This window comes from Balaenoptera borealis (assembly GCF_965194805.1).
Source record: "Balaenoptera borealis genome assembly, chromosome: 6".
Lineage (NCBI taxonomy): Eukaryota > Metazoa > Chordata > Mammalia > Artiodactyla > Balaenopteridae > Balaenoptera > Balaenoptera borealis.
The window spans coordinates 62,673,711-62,695,162 of record NC_138863.1 but is presented as its reverse complement, the minus strand read 5'-3'; the positions used below and the strand labels follow the sequence as shown (position 1 = coordinate 62,695,162).

At 33.6% G+C, this 21,452-nt stretch overlaps 1 protein-coding gene across 1 annotated transcript in view; it reads left to right on the top strand.

The window, feature by feature from the left end:
• Positions 1 to 21,452, top strand: part of UBR3 (ubiquitin protein ligase E3 component n-recognin 3) — a 240,061-nt gene that overhangs the window by 155,874 nt on the left and 62,735 nt on the right. Inside the window, 3 exon segments of the mRNA XM_082396130.1 lie at positions 4,271 to 4,483; positions 5,672 to 5,808; positions 11,832 to 11,917. Coding sequence (XP_082252256.1) covers positions 4,271 to 4,483; positions 5,672 to 5,808; positions 11,832 to 11,917 — 436 coding nt within the window.

The following is a 21,452-nucleotide window of genomic DNA, read 5'->3' as shown; positions in this document are numbered from 1 at the left end:
TCGAGGAATTTACTATGCATTGTGTGAGACAGAAATAAACAAATTGTTGTGGTATAGGTGCTAAGAGTTATGAGGTATGCACAGGGTCTTATTGGGACATCTGCAAGTTCCAGAATTTGATGAAGTAAGGTGCTTGAGTGATAAGAGAGAAGACTGGAGAAGTAATTAGGGGTTATATTGTAAGGGTCTTGTGGTCCATGTAAGGAATTTGTACTTTAGACAGATTCCTTACAGAGAGCCATTAAAACCATTTAAGACTCTTAAGCAGAGAGATGACATTCAGAAAGGTTATTGTGGTGGTTGTGTAGATTTTAGGGTGTGAGATTGCAGGAGAATAAGAAAGAATATGGTGATAGCGTATATTATTTAGGAGGTAAGAGATGATGGTGGCTTGGGCTTAGTCATGGCAGTGAAGATGGAGAAGAGGTTAGAGAGTTGAAATTTTTTTTTTTTAACATCTTTATTGGAGTATAATTGCTTTACAATTGTGTGTTAGTTTCTGCTTTATAACAAAGTGAGTCAGCTATACATACACATATATCCCCATATCTCTTCCCTCTTGCATTTCCCTCCCTCCCACCCTCCCTATCCCACCCCTCTAGGTGGTCACAAAGCACCGAGCTGATCTCCCTGTGCTATGCGGCTGCTTCCCACTAGTTATCGATTTTACATTTGGTAGTGTATGTCCATGTCACTCTCTCACTTTGTCCCAGCTTACCCTTCCCCCTCCCCACGTCCTCAAGTCCATTCTCTAGTAAGTCTACGTCTTTATTCCCATCCTGCCCCTAGGTTCTTCATAACCTTTTTTTTTTTTTTTTAGATTCCATATATATGTGTTCGCATACGGTATTTGTTTTTCTCTTTCTGACTTACTTCATTCTGTATGACAGACTCTAGGTCCATCCACCTCACTACAAATAACTCAATTTTGTTTCTCTTTATGGCTGAGTAATATTCCATTGTGTACATGTGCCACATCTTCTTCATTCATCTGTCGATGGACACTTAGGTTGCTTGAAATATATTTAGAGAAGGATTTTCTAGACTTGGTGAGAGATTGCATGTGGAGCATAAGAGGGAGGAAAGAATTAAGGTAAGAGGTGATGGTGATCACTGAAAGATTTTGATTGGGAATAAGTATCTCACATTAGGTAGATCATACTGGCAGGGATATGGTTGGGAGACTAGTTAGGAGATATTAGCAAAGGGAGTAGAAGGAAGAAAGTGGGTGGAAGGACTGATGGGATTTATTAATCAGATATTTGGGGTGGGAGAAGGCAGGAAGCTGAAGGAGCTGCTGTTGCAGGCGAATGGGGCAGGCACGAGAGGATGGTCAATGTCCCAGGTCTCGGGCATGTCCCTGGGGCAGACCGCCAAGTGAGGGTCCTTGGCTTTGTTCAGGAAAGAATTCAAGAGCGAGCCATAATAAAGTGAAAGGGATTTATTCAGGGAAGTACACATTCCATAGGCAGAATGCAGTCCTTCTCAGAGGGTGAGAGCACCCTGGGGTATAGGGGTGGTTAGTTTTTATGGACTGGGAATTTCATAGGCTCTAGCAAGTGGGAGGATTATTCCAACTATTTTGGGGCAGGGGTGGGGATTTCCAGGAATTGGGCCATCACCCACTTTTTGGCCTTTTATGGTTAGCCTTGGAATTGTCATGGCACTGGTGGGTGTGTCATTTAGCATATGCTAATATATTACAGTGAGCATATAATGAGGCTCAAGGTCTACTGGAAGTCGAATCTTACACCATCTTGGACCTAGTTGGTTCTAACCAGTTTGTCGTATCCTCAACAGCTGTGTCTTTCTTTTAAAGGTTGTGCCCTGCCCCCTTTCCTCCTGTCTCACTGCCATGACCCTCTTCTTTCTGAAGTAGGAGGTGTAGCTTTATGTTCCTAGAGTAGAGGGGGCAAAGCTGGGGTAGGTAAAGGGACTTGACAAGTGAGGAGACAGTTTAGAAAAACCACTTTGGAATTGGGTGAAAGAATGCTTCATAGGATGTTGGAGAAAGATTGCCAGGAAGTATTCAGGGCTAAGTTGAGGTGGGAAGCAGTTTGTAGCAAGAGGCTACTTCAGTTTTCTCTAACAGCACTCAGTTTGAATGCAGAATTGGAAGTCATACACTGGATTAATTTTGTATGAAGATTTTGTTTAGGTGTGTATCATAGAAGGACATATGGAGGGAGAACGAGAAGTGTTGAGAGTTTTTAAAATGATATATCATGGTGTATGGTAGGATAGGAAAGACCGTATAAACTGAGGAGAAAAGGCAGGGACTAAAAGAGATAGGAGTTGACAGAATATAAGATGTTTGAATTTAATATTTTCAGATATGGACAATTTTTGGCCATTACAAGATAAGGGTGTGGTCATGGTAACAGGCGCTAGGGTAGAGTGGAGGTCAAAGCCATTGGAGTTGATGAGGTCAAGGAGCTAAGGGACTAAGATATAAGATTGGTTGTCTACATACATTGAAATTGTGTATGAGGATGGCAGGACTTGGAGTGATGAGGAAAACTGATCTAGGTACCAAAGTCTTCAGATATTAAGGGCAATGGATGACAGTAAAAAGGAAGGAAAAAGGGTGATCTCACTAAATGGCATGAGCCACACTGGGAATGCAAGAGTAATGATCTTGAGCCAGCACTGGAGATGAGAAAGATACTGAGGTTTGAGAGATGTGGAAAAATGAGCAGTGCCTAGTTGAGAGGGCTTCTGGTGATGCTTCAGGAAAGAACCTAGTTTCAGTCAAGGCTAGGATGAGGACCTAGCATTCTTTAAAATTATGGCTACAGGGAAGCTTATCATAGAATGTCCTTCAACGATCAGGACCCTTGCCCCAACCTTTTAGTAAACTCCTCTTATATATCTTTAAAAGTTATTTCACAAGTCTTCTTTGGAAAGCCTTCTCTGTTGCATTTATCACACTATTGTTATAATTTGTTTCTATTTGCTTTTAAATTGTCAGTACCTTAAATGAAGATGTCTCTTAACTCTTTTTGCTGTCACATGGTGCAGTATTTGACACATGATAGGAGCTTAGCATTTGTTTATAGAATTGGATTTAAGAAGACATGGTGTTAGATTTTTAAGGAATTGAAAAAATAAGTGTCACAGAGTAAAAAAAAAAAATAGAATTCAGTTCTTTTGGCCAAAGTACTTGAAATCCAAGATACAGTGAAATGAACACTAAATTGAAGAGTTGGGAAACCTAAGTTCATTCTGACATTGTCATTAACTACCTTTGTAACCATGGGCAAATAAATTCATTTTTTCTTCTTTGTATCCTTTTTTCTAATTATTTTTGTCTTATTAGTAATGATGGTCATATTGTAGCATTCATACATATATTAGTACATTAAAAACATATTTTGAGATAAAGCATTAGGTTAGTGGCAGAATAAGAGAGACTGCTGGAAAAAAAGAGTAAGATAGTGGTTAGGACTACACAATAGAAGTAGCCTGAAAGAGCAAAATACACGTGGGTGGTGTCAGGCAAAAGAAAGGAACAAATATAGCAGCCTGGATTCCTGCCTTAAATCCTGGTTAGTTAGCATGAATTGCAACCTCTCATGAGCAAGAGTTTCCTCCTAAGCATATGTGCTTTATGTGTCTCTGTTTCAAAAATTCTCATTTTTCTTCCTTCTCCTATCAGGAACATCTGAAGGAGAGGATGTTAAATTAATTCCCCTCCTTATCACCCTTATGTTCTGAGTATTCTAACTGACTCTTTCCCCTATCCATTAAACCTAAACAAACCCACTGCATCAAGTCCAATCAGTTGTGTTCGGCCATTAGACACCTTGGAAGACACACTACATTTTTTTAGGCTTAAATACTCTCAAAAGCTGTCTGTCCTACATCAAATAACATGAGCACTGGGAGAATCTTTCCAGTAGTCACTTACAGGTGAAGAAAACAGGGGCATGGGGTAAGAGGAAGGTGATTCACTTTAATGTGGCCTGCTTTTTGAGTTATTCTCTATCTTAAATCCACATTTCAGATTGATTGCATCATTATTTAAATGTTTCATACTGAGAGAAGAATAGGATACTTAAGCAGTTCATTGGTGATGGCAAGTGTTGCATGATTGCCATGATGTAAGAAGTGATTTGATAATCTTCAGTTAAATGATTTTATGCTTTTATGACATGTATTAGAGGTCTTTTTTGTATGGTTCATTTATTTACTATAAAATGTAATGGTGTTAATTTTGTTTTCTGTAAACGTGTGCATCATATAGCTGTATGTTTGTTTCATCTTTTAGAATGACCAGGTTCTTCAGGGCTTCTCAGTGGACAAAGGAGAATTCACATGTCCTCTCTGTAGGCAGTTTGCTAACAGTGTTCTTCCTTGTTATCCTGGAAGCAATGTCGAAAACAACCTTTGGCAACGTCCTAGTAACAAAAGCATACAAGATCTCATAAAGGAAGTGGAGGAGCTGCAGGGACGTCCGGGAGCTTTCCCAGTAAGCATCAGTGTAAGGCAGAAATATCCTGGTTAACTCAGCTCTGCTTTTCAGCTTTAATTTTTGTTCTATTTCTAAATTACTCTGGACCTTATATATTTAGTAGAAATTGCTTTTAGAGGTTTTACTCTTTTGTTGGTGGTTATTAAAAACAAAAATGAGAGTAATAGAACAAATTATTACTAAAGGCTATGCTTTTCCTTAGTCTACATTGTTATAGTTTTAATATACATCTTCCAGATCATGAAATATCCTGTAAGCTTAGATATGGTTATGTTGAAATATTTAAAAACAAAGTCCAGCATTATATAGATGTATCTTGAAATGTAAAGCACAATCTAATCATTTAAAAATATGCCCATTAAGTATATTAAAATTTAGATGATGTATTTACACACACACATGCAAACTTTCTGTGTGTGTAATTATAGACTTACACATACATTTGTGTGTATGTGTGTGTGTATTAGAGAGAGAAAATATTGTATATATGATCGAAACATAAGTCAGTCTATTTTACTGTGAGATTTGGTCTAAGTGAACCCATCTTTTATCTCATCCAGTAGGATTTATTTGATTTAAATTCTTAAATATTTCACCTTCATTATAGATTTATGTTATGGTCCCTGAGAGGAGTGACAGCTATGCCCAGTATATGCAGTAAATTTATGAAAACTATGAATATCTGACTTTTTTAACAGAAATTCATAGTTTAAAGCTAATCAGAAAGATTCATCTCCTTTCCTCAATTGAAGACTAATTTTTGAGTCTATGTGTTTTTTTTTTTCTTGTCTAAATCCAGATTTTTATGTGATTAAAATATGCTTAAAGTAAGGGACATCAATATTAAACTTGAAAAAATGAGCTTAAATGAAATATTTTTTTAAAGCATGGAAACTGTTCTAAGATATTTTAATGACATACACTCATTTGTTTAGAGTATAGTTTGTGTGGTTAATTCATGGTTGGATCACAATATAAAATTAGAATAAAAGGTCCCTAAAATAAGAGAAAATACCTCTTGATCTGTTTTATCTTTGTGCACTTAATATATTTATGGTGCATAGCTAATGTACATCTGTTTTGACTTTTAAACCTTAATTTCCTAGTGTGCTCATACAATACACAATGTAGTGTTAGACTATTATTAGAGAAAATGAATATACATAAACTTTATATGTATGTTTGTGTTTTTTACAGTCAGAAACCAACTTAAGTAAAGAAATGGAATCTGTAATGAAAGATATCAAAAATACCACTCAGAAGAAATATAGAGACTATAGCAAGACTCCAGGCTCACCAGATAATGATTTTCTCTTTATGTATTCTGTTGCTAGGTAGGTATACATAGTATATACTTTTATATTTACTTAATGTTAATAGTTTATTTTATTTTATTTCTCATTCATATTTATTTGAAAAAAGGTTGCATATTTTTAATGTTGGTTGAAATTATGGCTAGTTTTAGAACCTGCTAGAGGGTCTGTAAAAGTAGAGTTTTCCTTCATTTTTCTGAGGAGTTTTTATTTTAATGGAATATTAGTTTAAGTATTATTAAGCATTATAGGATATATGAGGAAAAGTATATTATTAACATTTGGGACAGATGTCTACCTCAAAGCATGTGAGTATTATATATGAAGGGTGTTGTTAAGAAATCACTGTTTAAGCCCTGTCAAAAAAGTGATAATACTAAGAACTAAAACATTGTAATATGTTAAATACTTCTAATTTATAAAAAAATAAGAACAGTAAGAAGAACTAACTTTGTTTGTTTTAAGCTCATGCAAGATCTAGTAATGTCCTAGAAGACTATAGGTGGTTTAGAAAATCAGATAAAGGAGAGGAAACAAGAGATCAGGCATGTTCTAAACTTCTGTGAGTAGCTACCAGCATCTCAAGAAAACAGAGGTAAATGCTTCTCATCTTTCAGATTAGGTAGAAATAGTCTAATCTACTGAGTAGGTGTTCAATACCTAAGAAATAATTCCGAATAGGAATTTTAGAAAACTTAATTGAATGAAAATGGAGAACCGTAAAAAAAAAATATAGGAGAGAAGCAGGCACAATTGTAAACACATTCTGCCAGATCTGATATTGTAGACCCTTGGATATCTCTAGAAGCATACTTCGTATTTTGTTCAAGTAGTATTGTAATAGGTAAGATTTAGAGAAATAACGTGACTTGAAGTCATGCAACAAATTAGTGGTAGAGTAGGACTAGAACTCAGATTTCTTGAGCTGAGGTATAGTGTTCTTTCAATTACTGTTCTCCTTTTTCCTCTCCTTAGTTCAGCTTTTATAAGTCATATATACATGAAGTTCATCATGACCATTCTCTCTGCCCCATTCCTGGAACAGAGGGTAACAAAAGAGTGAATGAACTATGTACTCTTTTGAACCCAGGAAAAATGGAACCAGACTTAAGAAAATTGCAGCAAGCAAGTTAGACCTCAGGATAAGGAAACATTAGTTTTTGGTCTAAGAATGCAAATGCTGGACATGGATTGATGTAAAAGGATCTAATGGATTGGGAAGTAACTAGTCTGTGTATTCCTAGTCTATTGTTATTTATCTAGAATGCTTTGGGGGAAGATATAACAGTTAATTTAACATTTTGTCTCTGAAGAGTTACCAATTACATACTTGCAATAAAATATACTTTATGTGAAAACTAAATTGAATATAATTTAATTTTGCCAGGTTTCAAGGTTTTATAAAGTTCTGTACAATATTATGGTAATCATGTTGTAGAAAAGTGACATGGATGTAGACCAACTCAATGCATGTATATACACACACATATTTATGTCACTTGTGTATTTATGCCTTTGATTTTATTAGTATTGACCTTGTAAGAAAATCCTGGTTGAATGGGAATGATCTGTACATGGAATTTTGCTGTAGTATGATAAATCAAATAATTTGATTTAAATTTAGTTTGGTAGAAGTTTTGGATTCCTATTTCTTTGTTTAAATATATAAATAATTTATAGAATATATATATAATTTTTTAATAGAAATATTTATAGAAAGCTTGCTGTGATAATGGGAGACTTTTTGAATCAACATATTTTTGTTTTTCTCTTTTATATAGAAGCAGGGACAGATGTCAAATGTTATTTACTAAGGGTGTATATAGAGAAGTGGAGAAAATATGCTCTCCCATCCTCCCATCCTTCTCTGATCCTTAGTGGTAAACTCTAAAGCAACAATATAATGATTCCAAAAGTGAAAGTATATAACCTTTAAAAACGTTATCCTTGGTTAAAATTACCCAGGGCATTGCAATGTTCTCACAGTGAGATTGCATGCCTTCTCTAAGTTTTACTTAATCATTAAAAAGAAACACAAAAACCAAATTGACTAAAAATTAACAAAAACATGAGTTAAAGGAAAAAAGCATGTGTATTCTATTTGAATAAAATGTAACTTTTTCAAGGTAGGAAACCAGGTATAACCAGGTATAACCTTGTTTCATTAAATACTTATGATTACAGATTATGATCATTTTTATGCCTAAAAGGTAGTCATTGAAATATTTAGCAGTATTTAAAATGGTTAAGTAAGTAAAATATTTAGAAGTAAAATTAATTTCAGTTATTTAACTTTTGAATTAAATGTTGTGATTCTTAAATGTATAGTTCCTTAGAACGTGCAAATGTATTTGTATTTGACATTAGTAATTTGAATGGGCTACAACCCTAGTTTCCCAGGACTGAATTTCTCCCAGCTGAATAAGTAATTTTGTTTGCTCTTTGGGGAGCTTAAATTTTTTGATGTTTAGAAACAAAATATTTCTAGTGGGTAACTAGCGTGTAAAGCTGTGTCCTTTAATAATTGTTTTTGAGCTATTTTTTATTTTTTGGTAGGACAATATGTATCTCTTTGTTTTTAATTTTATTTGCAAGGTGAAGCCTTGGAGGATTTTCTGAGGGCAGCAAAGAAGAAATTGTTGGAATGATCTCTTTTTGTTGCATTAAAATCAATCAAAATTACTATATTCAAGTTTTAATGTATTTCCAAAAAACATTCTATTGCAAATATCAGTCATTCAAATGGATTATGGAAAATTAATTTTGGAGAAGAAAGCTTTCTTCACTTCAATGCCAATTCATTATTTCATTATTGAAACAATGAATCACACTAATTTGAGTAATTGATTTTTCCAAAGATTTTGGACCCAAGTTATGTATAGCCTAGAGTTATTAGTAAGTAGCACTTAGCCTGTATGTGTGAGAAACGTGGAAATGGAAAGAAGGTGAAATGTGAGTAACTGAGATGTAGATGGAGAGACATCTTTAAGTCATAAGTGGGTAAACTGTTCAGTAGAGTGAATGCAGCTTGCTTTATACATTAGTTGCATTATAAGTTTAAACTTTATAAACTAATTATGTTTGAAATAAGAAGAATGCTTGCTAAAACACCAAATTATGAATCCTTTTTAAAACTAAAGGAAGGGTCAACAAGATAAAGATAATAAACTGCAGGGATTAGAGAATCTTATCACTGGCTACATATCAAAACAAAGAGGTGTTCAGGTCCTGGGAATTTTTTGAGCACTTTGCTATATGTACCATCAGGGATATAGAAGCTGCATCTGAAATGGTCCCTGGTCTCCAGGAATTTACAGTTTAGTTGGAGAAACAAAACTAATATACATCAATCTGTATAAAACAATGTAATTTTTTTTAACTTATAAAATATTTAAAAATATAAATATTAAAAAAATATATATTTTTTAAATGGATATATTGAGAAAGTGCTGTAGAACTTCAAAAGGGAAGATGAGCAAATTGAAATATAAAGTGTGTAGAAGCGCTTCTTTCCTGTTCCAAGAAAAGGGAGTTAGTTCTCCCTAACTCTTGGAGGAGTTAGAGCTTGAGCTGAGTATTCGATAATATAGGCCAGGCCATGGTATGGATGAAGATCTTTTCTTCTCTGAGAAATTGAATTAATTGGTCATCTAGTTGGGGTAGGCTCAGGCCTTGAACCCACACTATACCACTATGTGTTTGAGTCTCTGTGTGTGTGTGTTTGTACACACGTTTGTTTTTCAAATTATAGCTCTAAAAATATAAGTTAGTGCCAAACGAGGGGTAGAAGGCATACTTAGTCAAGCAAAAAGAAACTGGAGCATAGTTGGAGGAGTTTTTATATGGGTGTATCTAGGTGGCCACCATGATAGGCTTTAAGCAATCTTTCTTTCAAATGTAGAGATTTTCTCTTCTTTTTTATTCCCTGTCCAAACTAATTTGAATGTGTTTGTGTTAGAAAATATAGAAAGTTGAGTCTACTTTTCTCCAAGAACAAAAAGGCTTGGAAAACTTCTGCTCCCAATACATCTTAATTTTTATATCATCCATTCAGGAGGGCAGAAACAGAATATTGCGTTACGATTTTCAACAGTGAGGGAAAAGCAGACATGGGGCATGTGACACATTTGTGTGTTCTTTTCTCTAGCAAGACTTAAAGGGCCAATTTTGTTATAAATTAAATAAGGAGAAGCTGATGGCTAGGGCTTCTGACATATTGATTTTTTAAATCCTAGATATTATATGAATCCTTTGGATAGGTAGTTTTGTTTTCTTAACTCAGAAGGAATGTTGTACAGGAGATCTTCCAACCATAATCTGAATTAATTACATTTGGTAGTTTTCTTTCAAGTATTCTTTAAAATCAAATTTCTGGTAACATGTTTATCACCCTTTAAAGTATCTTATTTGATGATTAAATAAATAGACTTGTTATTGTATTTATATTTTAATGAATATTTTTGCATATTATGCTGAAATAAAAGTTGACATTCTGGTTCTGACGATCATTTGTAAGAATTAATCGCGTTTCTGGTTAGCTCTTTTAAAAGTACTATCTAGGAAATCTTAGTTATTATAAGAGAATATAGCCATTAATTTTTTTCTACAGATTAGGCAACAGAAGATTTGTGAAAACAAAATGTATTGATCTCATTTATATTCCCTTGATGAAGGAACACATGCTGGTCTCCGCTCGCTTTCTGTCCACTAATATGAAATCCTTGTCCCTGCTTCCTTGCTGGTAGGTTTTTAGAAGTTCAGTGAGCAATGCAAATCACCTGAAGGGTGGAAAATTCCCTTGTCACACAGATGCCCTTATCAGCGGCAACCAGATGGAGCTCTGAACAGGAACATTATCAGTGTTAAATTGCTTTTTCTCCCTCCTGAGTAGAGAGGATTAAAGCATTCCTTTAGAAATGGGTGGCAAATATACAGGTTTAGAAATATTAATATTTTTAACAGTTTGCATTTATAAGTAAATATATGAAAATAACATTTCAAAACATTCTGTGTTCAAGATACAACCAAAACCAGCTCAAAATGTTTTGTTTTAAATAAAATAGGGTTCTATTCTTTCCTGAATTCACTTGCAAAGAGTAAGCTTGAAACGTTGCCTTTTTTTTTTTTTTTTTTAAGATGGGGGATATCTCACTCTTAGTGTCATATATACATACCTTGGATATAAACTAGTTTATTCAGTTTTAGTTGTGGCAAATAAAGGTGTGTTTAAGTTTATTAATACTGTTGAAATAAAAATACACACTGTCACTCAGAATTTTCGTTTATTATTTTGTCAAAATTGATTGGCTATTTTACTGTTACTGCTTTTGAGTAAATCTTTAGATTCCGCATCAGTTTGATTTTTGAAATGTCAGTTTACTAATTATTGCTATTCTGTAAGCTAATAATTGCTAAATATAATTTCAAATCTATATGAACAATATTGTTGTTTAGCAGTGTTAATAGTTATACAATGTATTTTAATAAAACTGTAATTTTAGAAGTCTATAAAGGAGACTGCTGTTTAATTATATGTGTTGTTTATAGCCACTTTGATGTTAGTGATTTTGTTTCTTAATAATGGTTTCTAGATGCCATCTGAGCTCCAGTGAGTGATAACTATTTCTCTGATAGAAAAATTGGTATGCCCTTGTGTGTTATATGCCAGTAACCACCTAATCAGTGGCTGCCAGAGTACAGATTCTTCCATCAGATTCATATGAGGGTTTTTGAAATGTGTTGCAGTTTTTTTCCTTAAGGCCTAGTTTTTAGTATTTGCCAACATCTGGGATTTTGCAACAATTACACTGTGACGTGTGCAGTTTTGCAGGTATAAATATGAACATATAAGTAAGGGTAGATAAACTGTTCCCCTTTTAAATTTCTAAATATCAGATAAAATACGATTATTACTGATATTGCATAAACTATAATTTTTCATATAATAAAGTTGAAGAACTTTAGGTTTATTCAGACATATCAATAGAACAAAAAGTATTACTTCAATCTAATGACTGAGATATTTTTTAATGCTTTGCTTACAGAACCAATTTGGAACTTGAATTAATTCATCGAGGAGGGAATTTATGTTCAGGTGGTGCAAGCACAGCTGGTAAAAGGTCTTGTTTAAGTAAGTCTTAAGCAGTGCTAAATTTTAAAAAATTTCTGATTATTTCATTTTGAAAGCATATAAAGGCAAAGTGGTCTTTTGATGTATTTTCAAATTCTTTTTATGTTTTGTATAATCAATTTTAATAGTGATTATATGCTTTAAATGGTTAATCTTAGAAGAATCATGAACATTTAGCTCTTTCTATACTATGATTGGTCAGTAAATAAATGTCATAGTAATTAATCAGAATTACATTGGTTCAAAATTAAAACAGTGTATTATTCTCAACGATAAAAAATTTTCCTCAAACTTAAATTCTTTTAAAGAATTTTTATGTTGTCTGGACTTAAGAAAATTTTTATAAAGACAATTTGTATCACCTACAGATTTCTATATAAATAGCTGCTCTTAATCAGTGAAGGCATTTGTACTGTATTGTGATGTGCACAAATGTATTAAAATTGTAGATGTTTACTTTTATTGACGAATATGCTTTATATTGTAAACTGAGCATGATTCTTCAGTACTTTTTGTAAGGGTATATTTCTGAGAAGTATCATTTGGAACTTAAAGTAGATTTTTCATGAGCATGGTTTTGATGCTATCACTGTGTAGTCATTATTTAGAGAATTAATGTGAATACTAGGGGTAATATTATTTAATGTCATGTACAGTTAATTATTGGTCCCAAATCAATGGAGTTAAAATACTTCCTAATGTGATTGATATGGGAAATAAAAATTGTTTAAAACATAATATTTTTTTTGAAAAATGAATATATTTTCTTAAATGCTAAAAATATTAGTAATTATTTAAAATTATCAATATATATTAGTTTTTCAAAAATACATGTATATTATTTTAAGAAGATATATATGTAATTTTGGAATGATTTCAGAGCAAAGGACTGATCAAAAACACCTTGAAATTTCTAACATAAAGATATGAACTTATGTGAAATTTAACCAAGTTACTTTTAAAATTCTTACTAGTTGTACTAGATTTTGATATTTTATTTTGTGGTATCACTTTGTTCCTGGAAATTTAAGGTTTTGGAATTTATTTTTTACTGAGTATTCAGTATTTACTGACCCCTTGATGTATATACTTAAACCCTACTTGTGCCCAGTGATTTAAAATGTTTTATAGAAGTTGTTGATAAATAGGAGTTTTAGCTTCTAGTCTGTTTGAATTGGCAGAAACTATAATTTCACTTACATAAATTATTCTTTCTTGTTAATTTGTTGTTTGGCATTGGCTGATAATATTCCAGAAACTGTTATGTGAGAAAGTGTTTAGTAAAGGAATTTTAGTTTTATGCTAGAAAGCTACTTTTTCCCCCCTCTGAGGTACTTAAATTTATACAGAGGCTTGTAAATGATGAACTTAACCAGAATGCTAAAAATAGTAGTAAAAGTCTAGCAGCAGCCACTTCAATTATCACCCTCAATTTTAATTTAAATTATTAAATTGATAGTTACTTCCAGACTTTTGTTTCTTTTTATTTTCCCCTTTAGTGAATAAGAGATTTCAAGGTGCCAGTATAGAAGAGGTTGTGATGAAGCTTATCCTAAATATAAGTTAATACTGTTTTTAGTTTTCTTTTTTTCCTTATCAGTTATGTTAGTTCTTTTCCCCCCCAGCTTTATTGAGGTATGATTGACAAATAAAAAATTTTATATATTTAGGTTGTACATGATTTTTTTGATTTTAGTTTTCATATGATGTATTGTTCAGTTACTTATGCATTATTTATCCTAATTATTTATAAAAGAGCTCTATAAATCATGTATGCAGAATGTTATATGTTCTATAAAATCCCACGATTTTGCAAGTGTATAAACTTAATGTATTTGTTATTTACTCAAGCCTAACTCAAACCTAATTTAAGTTTAATGCAAGAGCATATTGAAGGTGTTTCATAGGATCTTAGATCAAATATCTCATTTTTTTCATTTTCCAGTAGAACTCTAATGGTATTAGTAAATAAAAATTTCACTTTTTCTCTAGAGCCTATTCATAAGTTAGTATTTTCCTTTTCCCATTCATTACTTTCTATGGCCTCTTAAATATATCATTTTTAAAATGTCTTTTCTCATTTTCATAATATTTTGGTGAAAGAGAATGAGAAAATGCTCCACTAATTAAGCAAATGATAATGGAAGTTACACTTTTGGAGTAATGTTCCATCACAAATCCCTGATGAAATTGAAGTTTAGTTTAGTTGAGAAAAAATTTAATAAATTTTGTCTTGAATGGCTTGTGTAATGCCCGATAGATAATTATCGATGGACACACACACACACACACACACACACACACACACACACACACACAGTGGGAGCGGGGCACGGCACAAGATTGACCTATTTACAACAATAAAAGCAGAAAATATTACTGGCCAAATTTCTACTGAGAAATCAAATTGTCGTGGAATAATGCCATTCAGCACTTCCATATTCAAACAAATTTTTGAAGTATTGAGATAAAATGACCAGTCCAATCAGAGTAAAAGTTCATTCCTAAAGACATGTCTGGGAAATTTTCCACAGTAAAAAATGAGTAAAATTAATTCACACAGCAGCATACTATGGTATTTTAATTATACCTTACGTTTGCAGTTTTAAAGTTTAAAAAGTGCTTTCACATAAATTATTTAGTCTTTAGAATGACCGTGTTAAATAGGTGTTATCTCTTTTTCATAGAAAAGAAAGCTGGAGTTCAGAGTGATTGCATTGCCAAGTCATATAGTTGGAAATGTCAAAGCTTGCAATTGAACCCAGTTCTCTGACATTAAATTCAGTTATGTAAGACATATCTCTTGCCCTTAAGTGTCCCAAAAGATGCAGAACCTTTAAAAACTTTCACCCCTGGGCTTAGTCAAGGATATCCTACTGCACACTGTTGCCTTGGAATATTTCCAGGATCTCCCATGCTATCCTTCCTGTTACCTTGCCTATTTTCTTTTGCCAGCCATTCACTGTGAATTCTATTTTTGTTTTGGGCCACTCCTTCAGACATTTTCTCAAGTCCTCATTCCTTCTTCCTTGGATACCAGTTGGTTCTCCTTTATTTTTCACCAGTTTGCTGGCTGGTTCCCCCTTGCTCCTGGTGTGAGCCATCTCATCAGCTCCCACATGCAGCTCTGCTCCTGATTTCTAGGTCCGAGCTGTGGACCTCCTCTTTATTCACTGGAAGGTCAGGCATTAAGGACGTTGTATTCAGCAGATAAGACTGATTCTAGATAATTTATTGTAAGATAGAAAGTGTTAAGCTCTAAAGTGGGGTATGGATAAAGTTCTAGAAAATTTGGAGGTTTGGGATCATATCTAGCTTGTAAAATCAGTGAAGCTTTTGGCGGACATGGCATTTGAACATGGTTTTGAAAGATGAGTGAATTTGGAGTTTTTGTTACAAATTGGTATATATACTGATAAGTACCACCAACTTGGTTAGCAACAGATGTAGGACAAAGCAGATGCAAAAATTGAAGGCATAACTTTTTATTAAGAATATTTTATTAAAGTTACTCAGTTAATTTCTTCATTCAAGTGATTTGAAAGTAGACATGGAACGCCATAGATTCCAGTGAAGTTCACAGGCTTTCAACACTTTTTGCCATGATATTCTTAGTGTATTTCTCAAACAGAAATTGTTGAAACCAGTGGCTGGGGTGGGGTTGGGAGGAAGAGGTGTCATTGATAAATTATTAATATTGGAGGATAATTTTTTTAAAATTATCTTTAGTTAGATCAACATCTTTCTATATCTTTGAGTCTGAGCTTTCTGCTTATTACTGTGGTTTAACTAAGGAGCCAAAGTTCATATCACAAATGGATTTCATGATTTTATAGAGATAAAAATTAAACTTTAGTCAAGAAAGGTTGAGGCAAACCCTTGCTTTGACATTTTCATTTGAGGTGCTTTAACTTAATTTTGACATAATATATGATCTTTTCAAGAAATGATGCACACAGTGGAAAACTGCCCCCTGTGTTTGTTATTCATAGAAAGCAATCCAGCTTAGATGTGTGCATGCAGCATGCAGCTCAAAGTAGTTTTAGTTGCTCAAAGAATGAATTTTTGGAGAATTCAGAGTTAGAGAAAATTATTTTGATGTTAATTTCACCCTGCAGTAAGGCTTCATAAAGATATTGTTTAATATCACAAAATTGCTATTAAGTAGTCTAATCTTATTCTTTAACAGTGGTAAAATTCTGATATCCATGGCTTAATAAGGTCCTTTCAGATTTAAAAAACTATGAATTCTACAAATAGGTTGGATCACAACTTTTGTTCTGTTCTTTTTGTTATCCCGTAACAAGAAGAAAATTTGGCCACCAAATTATTATAGTGGTCAAAGTACATAAATTAATACAAAAATGTAGAAATTGCCTTCAGACTCCACTCTTCATGAGTGGGCAAATAGTTTAATGGCAAGCTTATTTAATCTCATGGCTTCTGTTCTTCATAGTATCCAACCAGAGGATTGTTGTAAGAACTCAGTTTTACAATGTATGTTCAAGTCTTCATAGACTGTAAATCTCAACATTACTGTTTCTACTACTTTAATACTACCATCATCAAATTGGGGGTGGGGGTGGGTAAGGGGGCCAGAAGCAAGATAAAAGTTAATTTTCAGCCTAGTCTTTTTTTTTCTTTAAGGAAAGCACTTAACAAACCTTAAGTTTGACCTGTTAAAAGATGGAGTTAGAAGGACAGAATGGGATTAAAGACTGATATAGCTTATTTATTGGGAACAAAATACATTGTTAATTTGGGGTGGCCTGGGTTAGAGCTGTGGTTTAAGATTTTGAGCTAAGAAGAGTGGCTTCAGCTATTCTTTGAAGTTTTTCTGCAGGTCCTGTGCTTTGTGGCCCATCCTGTGGGCCTGTGCTTTGTGGCCCATCCTGTAGGCCTTCCTGTGTTAATGGTGTGGTTATTCCAGGAACTAAGTTCCACAGATAATAATTTCCACTGTCAGGGCGTAGGGGTCCTGAGATCTTGGTTGGCTTAGGGCAGGGCAGCTCCTTTTTTTCAGCAGGAGCTGAAAAAAGTTTTCAGGTTCTCACTTGGGAGTTCCCTCCATCTTTCCACAGGTCATTTCTCAGGACTGTGTAGAGGAACCGAGGAAGCTGACTCTGCTGTGAGAGGTGTATACCCACACCAGTTATATTCCCCCTAGGATAAATGGGTCAGAACCATTTCCTTACTTTGATTATTCAGTTAGAGAGAAATTGAAATTTTTTTTTTCATGGTAATTTAGAGAGTCATTTGGCTAGTTGAAAGTTTTTTCATTGACAAGTATTTAATACTTGCAGTGATAACTGCACTGATAGAACTAAAATTTTGAATGATCTGGAAATGCAGACCCAGTTAAGTTTACCTTAGGTAAATTTTAACAGTGGTACAATTTTAGACAGAACCAATTTCTAAAAGTTTTTAGGATAAGTCTTTCCTTTAATATGTATTTCTGTCTTAATGACCAGTATGAGTGTTATACTAAGAAATAATCTGCCTGTTTAGAACTCTTACATGTTTAGAAATGACTGACAGAGACACAGAATTTCCAAGCTGGTACTGAGCTCAGTAAACATCTGTTTCGAAAGCATTTTGAAAAATATGTTATGAAAAACATATAACATATAACAAAAACGTATGTAACAACTTCGCGTTCAATTTCCTTAAGTGGATACTCCCCAAGTCATAAAAATTGGCATAACGGTGTTTCGTGTGTGTGTATGGTATTCATAGCCATACGTGTAAAACTCTTAATTTTACAATAAAGTTGGAGTTATGTTTTTATTTTATAGATTTTTTTTGGTATAATAGTCTTACTTTAATACTGATACAGATAAAAGAGATTGCTAAATCTTACCTTTTTGTTCCAGCTGAGAGTTCTTATATTTAAATCTTTGGTTTTTTTCAACGACAAATCAGTCTTTCAATGGTGTTTTCTGTTTTAGTAATGATATGTTTCTCTTGTGATTAAGTACATTATAATACCTCAGACTTGTCCCGGTTGTAAAGAATTTGATTAGGTATTGCAGAAAATAGAGTTCATTGTCCCAGGTGAGTTGTCACGGCAACCAACATGGGGAAGAAGACAGTGGGAGCAAGTAAGTCAAGCACTACTTTAGTAGTTAGAGTTGAGAGGTCACTCTCTTTGGGGCAGTGAAATTAGGGCTAGTTAATTGGCCTCTTTCTTGGTTACTAAGCCAGTGTGTCATTACAGCAGAAAAGGAAGAGTATAAATCCATCATGAATTTTAGGCTTATATTGTATGATTTTAAAAAATAGGATTGTTGACATATTCATACAATATTCAGCATGCTTAAAAAAAAATCCTATTAAATGTCAAGCACTGTGCTAGCCTGGGAAGTACAAAGAGGAAAAGAAACAATTGTCTTTTTCAGGGAGATTTCACCGTCTCATAGGAGAGGAAAATGTGAAAAATAATTACAGGGCTGTATTAGAAGTGCTAAAATAAAGGTAACTCAAGTGTAGAGAATGCATAAAGCAGGGGATGATCACATCTGTCTCAGGTTGTGGTATTAGAGAAAAATTTACAGAGGAGCACTTGAACTGGCTCTTGAAAGATGAATCAGGTTTGCCTAGAGAACAAGAAGATGCTATTCTAGGCTGAGAGAACATCTTGCAAAGACAGAGTGAGACAATATGACACATTAGGGAATAGTTGCTAAAGTAAAGGGAGGAAAGAAGGTTAAGTAATAAACCAGAAAAAGAAGATAGGGGTTATCTCATGAAGCGCTTTCTATGCCTGTTCTTTCAGTGGTTCACCAACCATTTATGAGATAATATGAATAGATTTCCTGTTTACAGGAATTGGAAGGGGGTGAAACAAAAGACGTAAAACTGAATGAGGACATTGTTGAGTAATCTAATTGAGAAATGATGTAGGGGTGGAGTAGAGTAGAAGAGGGGTCATAGGAGGCAGAACCAATAGGATGGGTAATCAACTGGCTATGGAGGGCAAGAATGTGGGAGATGACTCCCAAGTTTTTCCTTGGATGTTTGTATGGGCAGTGATGTCATTCACTCAGATGGAATTATAAGAGGAAATGAATATTGGAGCTAGGCTGGGCTATATAATCAGTTTAGTTTTGGATATATTGATCTTTGTGGTGCCTGTCAAACATCTGAAGTGCTAGAAAAATTTGTGAATTGTAAACTTACAGGTAGAAGTGGAAGTTGAGCTTATGTGAAGTAGCGTGTGCAGAATGAGAGGGAAAGAGGGCTTAAAAGGGATCCCTTTTCCTTTCTTATGGAGAATGCCACCTTTTAGAGTTCAGTAGAGGAAGAAGAACACTTACAAGTAATTGAGAAGAAGCTGGGGGAGAACCAAGGAAGAGTGGTACCAAAAGTTCAGGGGAGGAGAGAGAAGAGGTTAAAAATATATGTTAATATTTTGTATAAAGTGGTAGTTTTATGTGGAGACCTAATGTGTCTAATGTAGTCATAATCTCTAATTTAGCTGTATTATCTCATTTATAAGTATTAAATTTATTTTTTTGGAATTTATCCTTAGAAACCATATATGTATGTACATGTATATAAACACTGTCTACATACTACAGATGTATGCTCTTACCATAACTACTATCACTTAAAACAGCCCAGAAAGTTGGTATTATCCCTGTTTTGCAGATAATAAAACTAAGGTAATTTGCCCAAGGACACATGGCTAGTACAGAGCTTGGATTCAAAGCCAGGACTTCCTGGGTCCTACTAGGCAGTGGTGCCTGTTTATTGAAATCACAGCACACCTATAAGTTAATGATGTTTCTCATTTCTAAACCCTTTTATAAATGTAGGTCTAAACTTTAGAACTTTAAAATCTGTCATTCCAAAAAAAGTTATCTATTTCTTTTGCTGTTATTATTCAAAATTTTAATAATGTGCTTTCTTGGTATAATTGCTTTTCAACTTTTAAAATGTCATGAACATAGTTGGTGTTTAATACATTTTTCTATTATTTTTTAGTCTTTAACTTTTTGATATGATCAAAGGTTCTCTTCATCCTATGTCTGCTACTGTCAATATGTGTTTACTATAGAAGATTTTTTTTAAAGCCCTGATTCCTTTATTAGAGAATGGTATTTATTTTATTATTATCATTTTTAATTTTTTTGGCTGTCCCACATGTCATGCAGGATCTTGGTTCCCCGACCAGGGATCAAACCCGGGCCCTTGGCAGTGAGAGCACAGTGTCCTAACTACTGGACCGCCAGGGAATTCCCTCAAAGATATTTTTGTTGCTAAATAAATATTAGAGTTCATTCTTACTGATAGGTCTCAGACTAAATTTTAAAAACACAGTGAATTATATAAACATAGTGAAAAGCATTGATTGTTATTTGGCTTATTCTGTTTCTTGTTGAAGTTATCTGCAGTTTCCAGGATTGTTTTTGAAAGGTAGATGTACCTCATTAGATATGTTATCATCCTTCAGTTCTAGTTAAAACTAATACCAAAGACTCTTGTTATTTATTGTATTATAGCTTTAGAAGATGCTGCAGGGTTACAGTCTCAGTTTTTCATAGGAATGGAAAGGGGTGTGTGTGTTACAAAAGGAATTTTATACTTTTCTTTTAATCATAAAAACCCCAAGGAGAACTGGAATGGTAGAAATAACTAACAAGTAGGAAATCTTGAATTCTGTTCTTAGCTTTTCCAATAAATATTAGGGTGACCTGGCAAGGTACTTCCTTTCTCTGGGCCTATTTCCTCATGTGTAGAATGAGGCAATGTAAGAAGATAAAAAAGTTTTCTTCTAACATTTGTATTTCTTTAATTATGGTAAAGGCTAGGAAAGTAGGCAGATTACAACATTACTTTTATGCTGGCCATGGTTTCAGTGCAAAACAGGTTAGTAAAATTGCAATGTCTATGCTTTTGATTAAATCAAAACTCCAAGTTAATTGACTTTCATCTTGAAAGGAGATATTAAAGAGAGCCCTTTGATTCACTTAAAACCTATATAAGAAGAATGCAAAACTCCTCAACTTGCAACTTGAGTTAATCTTAATATTTTCTGCTAGAGGAATTTATTTTTTTTAAAACATTTTTAGGTTTTAGACACTTTTTTAAAAGTTATAAATTATATACTTCATAAAAAAGTCTCTTATGTGTAATTGAATTGAAATAAAATTAAAATGACCAATATATTTTTCATCATGTTATTTCTCTGCTAAAAATGTCTCTTGTTCTTAGTGTTATCAATGGAACCAGATTACTAGAAAAACTGAAAATTTGGGAAACTTGTCTCAAAACTGGGCATAACAGTGTTACCTACCTGGTAGAATTTTTGTGAAAATAAATTGAGATAATCCATATAAAGTGATTATTAAGTAGTGCTTGGCGCTAATAAATACTCAGCTAGTGTTAACCATTAATAGGATGAAGAAATTTTAAGAGGATTTAGACTATACATTGACTTATAGACAGAAGGTGAAACAGGATATGGTATTTAGATTCTTCTGTTTGTTATAGAGACACCAGATTGAAACAGTTGTATGTACAGAGTGTTAGG